Below are 10459 nucleotides of genomic sequence, written 5' to 3'. Positions count from 1 at the left end.
AGCAAGATCCATATAACAGAGTTATTGGCTGAAATCAATTCACTTGCTGAATTTAATGCCATTAACTGAAACCATTTGGAATAATTCTAATGAGCATTGTGTCTCAGATTTTGAGGAGAACATATGGATGATATTATATGGTCATACACTTGTTACAGAAATTTGAATATCTACATACATACCACTTGATTCTTTACATATTTGCTGAAACTTCAAAGGCATGTAGAAGCATTCGTTTGTTGTTCATACATTCCCCATTTCAGAAAATATGTATCAGGTTTTTAAAAATTTGAAACATCTTAGATATGGAGAAATTTCACTGTAAATCTCATTTGAATGCCAAGATATGTGACTAGTGTCAATTAATAATGAAGTGGCTAGCAGTAAGAGGCAAGCAAGATCCATATAACAGAGTTATTGGCTGAAAACATAGTTATTGGCTGAAATCAATTCACTTGCTGAATTTAATGCCATTAACTGAAACCATTTGGAATAATTCTAATGAGCATTGTGTCTCAGATTTTGAGGAGAACATATGGATGATATTATATGGTCATACACTTGTTACAGAAATTTGAATATCTACATACATACCACTTGATTCTTTACATATTTGCTGAAACTTCAAAGGCATGTAGAAGCATTCGTTTGTTGTTCATACATTCCCCATATCAGAAAAAATGTCTCAGATTTTTTAAAAATTTGAAACATCTTCGATATGGAGAAATGTCACTGTAAATCTCATTTGAATGCCAAGATATGTGACTAGTGTCAATTAATAATGAAGTGGCTAGCAGTAAGAGGCAAGCAAGATCCATATAACAGAGTTATTGGCTGAAAACATAGTTATTGGCTGAAATCAATTCACTTGCTGAATTTAATGCCATTAACTGAAACCATTTGGAATAATTCTAATGAGCATTGTGTCTCAGATTTTGAGGAGAACATATGGATGATATTATATGGTCATACACTTGTTACAGAAATTTGAATATCTACATACATACCACTTGATTCTTTACATATTTGCTGAAACTTCAAAGGCATGTAGAAGCATTCGTTTGTTGTTCATACATTCCCCATATCAGAAAAAATGTCTCAGATTTTTTAAAAATTTGAAACATCTTCGATATGGAGAAATGTCACTGTAAATCTCATTTGAATGCCAAGATATGTGACTAGTGTCAATTAATAATGAAGTGGCTAGCAGTAAGAGGCAAGCAAGATCCATATAACAGAGTTATTGGCTGAAAACATAGTTATTGGCTGAAATCAATTCACTTGCTGAATTTAATGCCATTAACTGAAACCATTTGGAATAATTCTAATGAGCATTGTGTCTCAGATTTTGAGGAGAACATATGGATGATATTATATGGTCATACACTTGTTACAGAAATTTGAATATCTACATACATACCACTTGATTCTTTACATATTTGCTGAAATTTCAAAGGCATCTAGAAGCATTCGTTTGTTGTTCATACATTCCCCATATCAGAAAAAATGTCTCAGGTTTTTAAAAATTTGAAACATCTTCGATATGGAGAAATGTCACTGTAAATCTCATTTGAATGCCAAGATATGTGACTAGTGTCAATTAATAATGAAGTGGCTAGCAGTAAGAGGCAAGCAAGATCCATATAACAGAGTTATTGGCTGAGAACATAGTTATTGGCTGAAATCAATTCACTTGCTGAATTTAATGCCATTAACTGAAACCATTTGGAATAATTCTATTGAGCATTGTGTCTCAGATTTTGAGGAGAACATATGGATGATATTATATGGTCATACACTTGTTACAGAAATTTGAATATCTACATACATACCACTTGATTCTTTACATATTTGCTGAAATTTCAAAGGCATCTAGAAGCATTCGTTTGTTGTTCATACATTCCCCATATCAGAAAAATTGTCTCAGGTTTTTAAAAATTTGAAACATCTTCGATATGGAGAAATGTTCTGGCAATTGCTTCTCTAATGATATTTTGCCTGGTGATATGAGTAATCTTACTATTTTCATATTTCAGAAGCAATAGTTTTTTGACTAATCATATGTATAGACGACTAAGCAATAATTTGATGTTACCATATGTCATGCTTGCAATGTGATATGCATAATCCATAATGTCAAGGTCATATGCATAATCTGATTTGAACCAACAGAAATCGGGTAGAGATGAAGAAAAGAATGGCCGAATTGTAGCATGTAATAAAGATACTCCTTTCCCAAATCCATATTGTAGCATTCAATAGAGATGCAACGGATAATGTAAACAATTTTTTTGTAAGACGTTTCCCAGTAATGGAAGTTCTTTGTGAGACAGATGCCAAATCAAGAGAAGTTTTAGAAGAATATGTTAACTACCAAACAATCACTCGCAAAACTCAGAGATCCGAAGCAATAGAAGCAGGTACATGTAGAAGAACCAAAAAAAATTCATCGATCCATAAAACTCACGAATCCAGATCTTACCGGAGAGGGAAAAAGAACGAGAAATCGAGCCCTAATGATGCTTTCGTTCGGAGAGGGAGGAAGCGAGGGGAGAGCGCGAGGGAGATCACCAAGGGCAAAAGAAGGAATTGCAGCCCTAACGCCAACAGCCAACGCCGAACGCAGGAGGCGCCCCGCGATCCGCATAATGAAGAAAAACCGAACCGCGGGACGCAGCGTTCAGAACGCCGCCGAACGAACGCTCGAAACAAACGGGTAGGCGGCGTTCTGAAAACGCCACCGTCGATGAAAAAGCTGTGCCAAACAGGGCCTAAGTGGTCTTTAATTGAGTAAATTAGTGGTCATTTGTAAGGATTTAAGAAAATTTTGAATCAAGCATGAAAATAAGTTTTAATGAATTTTTAGTTTAAGTTATAATTTATTTTAATTGAATTTAGCTTTCAACCGATTTCACTGAATTTAAATTATATTATTCATTTAAAAATTATAGGCAAGTCACTCTCATCGTCCTCCGCAGCCCGCCCCCTTCCATGGCAACTCCCGCTGCCTCCCGCCCACCACCACCGTCGCCGCTTGCAAGCTGCACTCGTTGTTGCTTGCTAGCTGCCACTCGCCTCTGCCTCCACTCTTTGCTGCTAGTCGTCGACGCCGTCACCGACCGCTACCTTCTGCGCCACCCGTTGTTCGACGCCGCCTGCTACTGCTCGCCGCCTCCTGTCGCCGTCCACATCTCTTTCCCCAAATAAAAACATTGTTTTCAATCAATTTCAAAAAACAAAAAAATCTTAAGTTTATTTTACGGTAAACTAAACAACTCGAAAGTATTTCAAATATATTGCAATCATAAAATCTTTTATATTGCATCTTTTTTTAGTGAGAAAAATTACCCCTAAATCTATTTTTTTTCTTGAGCATTTGGAGCAGCTTTTTAGGTGTGGAGCGATAGCTAAACAAAATTTTGGGTGTTAGAAAAAAGCATTGTTGCGGATTTTTGGGATTATTTGAGTAAACTACATTTTGTTTATGAGTTCGACTTCCCTACCCTCACATTTTTTTCGATTGTGTGACCCCATCGTCTTTCTTTCGCAATTGACTGTCCTAGCTCATCCTCCTCTCCCCCCCTAACTGTGGTCGGTGATTCCGGTGGCATCTCTCTCCTCATTCCTTGCTCCATTCTCTCTGGTATCATGTTTTGGTGGCACTCTTCCATTGCTTTCTCACGATATTCTCTACCCTACTTTATTATCGTTAATATTTTGGGTTACGGTTTGAGGTTTGCTCTGTGCGGAATGCTCCTTGTGATTTTTGGCCTTAGTCTAATTGCAGTTTTGTTTTTCGTTGTTTGTGCGGTCTTTATGATTTGTGGTTTTGGCCTTTCTCTGTTGGAAGGGATCTATGAGTTTTTTTTGTGTTTTCTTATTCTCTATGTTATATGTTAGAATGATTTATGTGAATGGGATGATTTGAGGTCATATACGAATGCTGGCGATTCACGGTCTATTGTTCGATTTAGTGATTTGTTGGCCTTTGCTGGAAAGTTTTTTTTTTTGCCTACTGTATCTTGCTCAGCCGAGGCTCTTCCCTCTATTTTATTGGTCAATTGGATCAAACTTTATGCTCTACTCGTCGGTTCATTCTTGTTAGTGGTTTCCCTCTTTGTTGGATTAAGTAATGCTGTGTTGGTGGTGATGTTTATAGTGGTGATGTGGGTGATAATTTTGTGTCACTGTGGTGGTGCTATTGGTATTGTGGGTGGTGCTTTTTTGCCCTGGTGGTGGTGATGTGTCATGGTTGTTGTGTTGTTGGTGGTGATGTTGTGCCATGTTGGTTATGATGATGTGTCATGTTAGTGGTGTTTTTTGTAGTGGTGGTGTTGGTGATACTTTTGTGCCACCATGGTGGTGTTGTTGATGGCGTGAGTAATGTTTTTGTGCCACAGTGATGGTGTTGTTGGTGGTGATGTTGTGTCGTGTTAATGGTGTTGTTGGTGATGATGTTGTGTCATGTTGGTGGTGTTGTTGGTGGTGATGTTGTGCTATCGCGGTGGTGTTGTTGGTGGCATGTGATGTTGGTTGTATATGGGTGATGAAGGTAGTTTTTTTTTGTGATATGGTGGTGGTATTTTTCGTGGTAATATTTGTATTGGTGTTGTTCGTGATGGTTTGTTTATGCAATTTTGGTCGTGTTATTGATGGTTATGTGTCATAGAGTTGGTGTTGTTGGCGGTGATGTTGATAGTGATTTTTCTGTGCCATGTTGGTCGTGCTGATAATGGTGATGGTGTTGTGTTTGGTTGTTTGTAGTGATTTTTTGGTGACATAGTTGCGGCGGTGTGTGTGTATGTCGGTGGTGATTTTTTTTGTGACATGGAGGTGGCAGTGCTCGTGGTTTGTTGTGATGTTCCCTTTCAGTTACCTCTTTGAGTTGTGGTATTTTAAATGACACTTTATTTTTTTCTCTACTATATTGTTGACCTCATTTTATATAAAATCTAATTTCTCTTCTTTATGAGCCTAGGGTCTAGCCATATGACTTTCCTGTTGACTATCCTAGAGAACTTAGTAAATAGAGCCCTCCCACATAAAAAATCCAAACACTTCTTTAATCCTCTCGTGAAGTCTCATCTGGGTGGTTACAAGCCCCCAAATGTCATTTAGGATGGTCAAGACCAACATGTGGAGCAACATGTGGAGACTTGAGAGTGAGAGTGAGTTCCTATAGGTTTAATCATGCCTTAGGACAACCTTAGGTGACTTGGTCTTGGTCTCAACCTCACACACCCGCAAAACCCTAAAATCACATTGTACCTAACCTATCTCCCAATTTTTTTTAGAGACTCATATGGGTGGTCCTAGGTCCTTAGCTTTTGACTAGGACGCCAGAACCAACATGTGGATGATAAAAACTGAGCTCACCCACGGGTATCATAACATTTTCCATGACTTGTATGATCACCATGTCCAATGAGCCTAATTCCACCAAAACTCCCAACTTTGGCTTTTTACCCCTAAACTTGTTTCATATCTTATTTTACTAATAAGTGTACTTTCAATGTTCATTTGTGTTAATATCTAATCAAACTCCACATTAAAAATGAGACTTTTTTTGTATAATTTAATTATTTAATAAACTAGCTCATAAATATCTTATATCTTAATGCATTTATTTCATTATCACAGAGCACAAGTTCAACTTGTTTTTGTATTCATCAAATCATCCGCGAGTTAGTTAGGCTATACAACTTTCATATTCATTGGAAAATTTACTTGCACCCCTCAAAATTCTTATGTATTTACATATCTAACACATAAAAATTTGATATTTATACTTATAACACATTGCTGTAAAAAATAATGCATGAAAATATGCATATTTTACTTTCAAAATGTTAACAATTATGATATTTTTTTATGTGACGTTAAACTTTTTAATATTATGCATGTAAATATGAACATTTAGGTTTTATATAAATACATAAGAATCATTTGGTATCTATGTTAACACCCCTACTTTATTAGATAAAAATTAATTTAATAAATTATTATACAACAATTTCTTTCTTCTTCAACAAGCATGTTATATTAACATAGGGCTCATTTTATTTACCAAAAAAGAATGCAAATTTTAAATATATATAATTTAACAGAATAAAATACATTTAAAATAATTTATATTTGGTGATTATGTACCCAATAATGCAAACAATTAACTTTTTTTGTATTTGGGTTGAGGTAAATGGACTGGTAACAGTTGATGGCGGACCAGTGGATGATGGTGATGAATAGAAAAAATATTGCGTCTGGACAACAGACACGATGCACGGATCATATAGGAGAATTTTTTTTCCTCCAATGCATCTCACGCACGATCCGTGCATCGCGTCCGTTGAAAGGACGCAGCTTACGTCTCGACTTTCGACGCAACATTTTTTCGATGACTAGGGATGTTAGGATACTGGTAACAACGATAAGGGATACCAAATGTGATCAATGATAGTCGGCTATCCATGGGCAACGAAGCAAGCGCAACAACTTCTTCATTTCATATAGAAATCCGCCAAATTCTCGGATTCCAATTAGATCAAATTTGGACCAAAGAGTGAATAATTAATTCAACAAAATTTTATTGTGTTTATTTTCTTCCAAATAAATGTTGAAAATCGGAATTCTCATCTTTTTAATTTGTATAAATTTATTTATTTATTTTATAAATACCATGGAAAGAATAGATATCAATTTAGATGCAAACCACGCAATTGTCATGTATTGGTATATTTAATACATTTCTATTTTTATTTATATTAAAAATTTGGAGTCATAAACTTGTAACAAAAATACTTATCAATTTTTAATATGTAGTAATACTGATATTTTTGATAGGATATCAAAAATTTGATTGATTATATTTATATATATATATATATATATATATAAATACTTTTTAAAAATGTGGTTGTAAATTTGTAGTGGAAAACTTCTTAGAAAGCTGCTGTGTTAATTATAAATATATATTTTTCCCAAAAAAGACATATTCCTATCACATTTCTAGAAAAAAATAAAAATATTATTCTCCAAATAAAAATGTGATGGTTGTCTCAGACGCAAAGTTGACAAAGAATATTTCATAAATGGGAGGAAATATTACGTCTGCAGTCTAGACGTAGACTCGATCATGGAGTATAATACTATTGTATTGAAGGTTTTTTTTTCAGGACAATTATGTTGTACCAAGTAAGAGAAAGTACTCATATAAATAATTTGATGAGAAAAACAGAGAGTACAACATTTAGTTGTACATAAAGAAAAACTTTAAATACAATCATGTTATATTTCAAGACCGTCATTAGCTCCAGACTTATTTGCTTCTCTAAAGAGTGCTAAGTGGCCATGCATGTGGTACTGGTACATACTCAAATAAAATGTAATATGTTAATGTCATTTTTAAGGGTGGTCTACATAGCAAGGTTGTAGCTTTTTAAAAATGTGGTTCTAAATTTGTGAGGTAGGAAACAACTTCTTAAAAAATTTTGGTGAAAAAAAAAAACATTATATATATATTTTTCATAGTCTGACAGAGGGGCGGACCGCATTCTAGAAAGTTGTGCAATTCGATCATACGTAGAGATTGAACCCTCAACCCGAGGGACTTACACCAAAGATCACAACCAATAAGTTAGGCTAAAACACAGACATATATACATATATATCCAAAAAAAAAAACATCATTTTTCTTACGGCCATCACATTTTAAGAGGTTGGATTGAAAAAAAAAAACAAAATTCCTTCACCTAAATTTCTAAAAAACAATAAAAATATTTTTCTCCAAATAAAAGTATGATGGTGGTCTCAAAGGCAAATCAAACAAAGAAATGTATAATAAATTAGAGAAAATACTACATCTAAAGTTTAGACACAATTATATTAGAAGTCTTTCTTTAATACAATTATATTGTGAGGCTTCGTTGCTATACAATGCATGCGGTCCTGGTGATTATTCGTGGAAGAATGGGGACCACCGCAGCTAATATTCCTTCCGATTCTCGAAGCTCTCCTGATTGACCATGTTTTTCTACCATTCCTGTCACCAGCAAGCCGTCACTTTACCCCGCCCGGCATCGTTGAACAATTCTTTAATTCTTACTCGGCTAAGAAATAAAAAAGCTATGTCATCCTAATTTACGATAAACCAGTTTAATACTGAAAACGTAATCATCAGGAACTTTCTTCGTTCGTTCATAATTAAAAATCTCATTTTTATTTCTATAAATTGCGTTCATCCTATCCCCCTTCAAATTTACATTACTAAAAAGTACATTTCATCGATCTTCCTTCCCTATGTCGCCCACCATGAGCGTCGAAGCCGATGACTGCAGCCCAAACACCAAAAGCCTCCACTTTCTTCTCGTCCCTCTCATGGCGCAAGGCCATATGATCCCCATGGTCGACTTAGCCAGACTCCTTGCCGTTCGCGGCGTCCTCGTCTCCTTTGTCACAACCCCTGTCAACCTAGCTCGCATCCAGCCCATCGCCGACCAGGTTTCAGCCTCCTCCCTCCCCATCCACTTCATCGAGCTTCCCTTCCCAGCCACAGACGTCGGCCTCCCTGAAGGGTGCGAAAACGCCGATCTCATCCCCTCCGCCGCCTTCTTCCTCACATTCATGAACGCCCAATCCCTCCTCCGCGACCCGCTCGAGTCCCACCTGCGCATCCCTAACGCATCCAAATGGCCGAAACCATCTTGCATCATTTCCGACAACCTCCAACATTGGACAGCAGATGTCGCCCTCTCGCTAAACATTCCCCGTATCATCTTCCACGGCCCGTCCTGCATTTACATGTCCTGTCAACGTTTTATCGATCAAAACAGAGCTGAGCTTCAGTCGGCGATCGAGGCAGCGTCCGGCGAGCCTGTCATAATTCGCGGCCTTCCGCATCCCATTCAAGTCAGCAAGCACGAGGTGATGGCTGCGTGGCGCTCGGATCCTGGATGGTCAAAATTCGTAGAAACTGTTCAGCTGGTAGAAGAATCTGCTGCTGGAGTGGTTGTTAACAGTTTCACTGAGCTGGAGCCATGGTACTTTGAAAGGTATCGCGAGATGATGGGGAAGGGGAAGCCAATATGGCCCGTCGGTCCTCTCTCGCTTTATAACAAAGAGATCGATGCCAAGGAGACGCGTGGGCGGGCTTCATCTGTTGACACCAATGTCCTGCTCCGGTGGCTAGACGAGCAGGAGAACGGGTCGGTTGTGCTCGTTAGCTTCGGGAGCATTGCCCGCGATACGATGGATCAGTTGGTGGAGTTAGGACAAGGATTGGAAGCGACCGGCCGGCCGTTTATTTGGGTGGTGAAGTGGGCAGAGGAGATGCAGGGGATGAATGAATGGCTGACGGAGTTGGAGAAGAGGGTGGAGGGGAGGGGGATGGTGATAAGGGGTTGGGCGCCGCAGACTGTGATATTGGAGCACGCGGCGGTGGGGGGTTTTGTGACGCATTGCGGGTGGAATTCGACGCTGGAGGCGGTGGCGGCGGGGGTGGTTATGGTGACTTGGCCGCACTTCGCTGACCAGTTTTTGAACGAGAGATTGGTGGTGGATGTGCTCAAGGTTGGGGTGGCGGTTGGGGTGAAGGAGCCGACGGTGTTGGGTTTAGAGAATAAGGAGGAGGAGGTGGTGCAGGTGGGGAGAGGGGAGGTTGAAAGGGCGGTGGAGATGTTGATGGGGGGTGGAGAGGAAGGTGAGGAGAGAAGGTTGAGGGCGAAGGAGCTGAGGGAGAAGGCGAAGATGGCGATGGAGAAAGGAGGGTCTTCGTGGGAGGGATTGGAAGATGTCATCAAATATGTGGCGGAGAGTGCAGAGAAAACGGGAAAGGGTGGGCATCCATTTTGAGGCTGGAAACGCATATGAGAATGAGGACAAAAGATATTTGTTAAATATTAATTGCTATTTGATTTCTTTAATTAAAAAATTGTATTTTGGTAATGTATCCGTTCTGTGGAAGTCTTTCCTCTTTGAAAGAAGATATATCGACTTGTTATTCCTCTTCACAAGCAGGGCTTCATAATTGCTTATATAATTTTCAGCAGTTATCTATAAGAAAGATGAATTACCTTTATTTATAACCATACGATAAAATGCTTGAGCAACTTGCTTGATTCTTGGCGCGTTCATGTTAGAACCCGGGATTTCTTTAATGACTTCGGTATCCTTATTTAATAAAAGAGATTATTTTAAGCATAAATATCGCACACTGCAAATAGGAATGCATTACATGCATTTTTTTTTTTTCATTTCCATTCTCCAAACCTTATAGAGAGAGAAAGTTGGATTTGGGGTTGGAGAGACTGTCTAGCTTTAAGTAGGCTAATGTTAACCTACTTCATATTTCAATTACGTAAAGTTTTGATATTTTATTTGCCAAAATTTTATATAAAATCATATCTATGATGATTTACAAATTTTTCACCCCACAATTTTCTATATGTCGTAGACTAAACTATGT

The 10459-nt window shown here is 37.9% G+C and overlaps 1 protein-coding gene across 1 annotated transcript; it reads left to right on the top strand.

Moving 5' to 3' along the window:
• The first annotated feature begins 7972 nt into the window (after positions 1-7972).
• Positions 7973-10064, top strand: LOC110039546 (UDP-glycosyltransferase 73E1-like). The gene has a single exon (XM_020744649.1). The coding sequence runs from the start codon at positions 8296-8298 to the stop codon at positions 9844-9846; it is 1551 nt and encodes a 516-aa protein (XP_020600308.1). The 5' UTR covers positions 7973-8295; the 3' UTR covers positions 9847-10064.
• The last annotated feature ends 395 nt before the right edge of the window (positions 10065-10459 follow it).

Source organism: Phalaenopsis equestris, unplaced genomic scaffold (genome assembly GCF_001263595.1).
Source record: "Phalaenopsis equestris unplaced genomic scaffold, ASM126359v1 Scaffold000002, whole genome shotgun sequence".
NCBI classification, from domain to species: domain Eukaryota; kingdom Viridiplantae; phylum Streptophyta; class Magnoliopsida; order Asparagales; family Orchidaceae; genus Phalaenopsis; species Phalaenopsis equestris.
The sequence above is the reverse complement of the archived record's forward strand: the minus strand, read 5'-3'. Positions and strand labels throughout refer to the sequence as shown.

Excerpts from the sequence above, each read along its gene's own strand:
- LOC110039546 (XM_020744649.1), top strand. The coding sequence starts at position 8,296 with ATGTCGCCCACCATGAGCGTCGAAGCCGATGACTGCAGCCCAAACACC.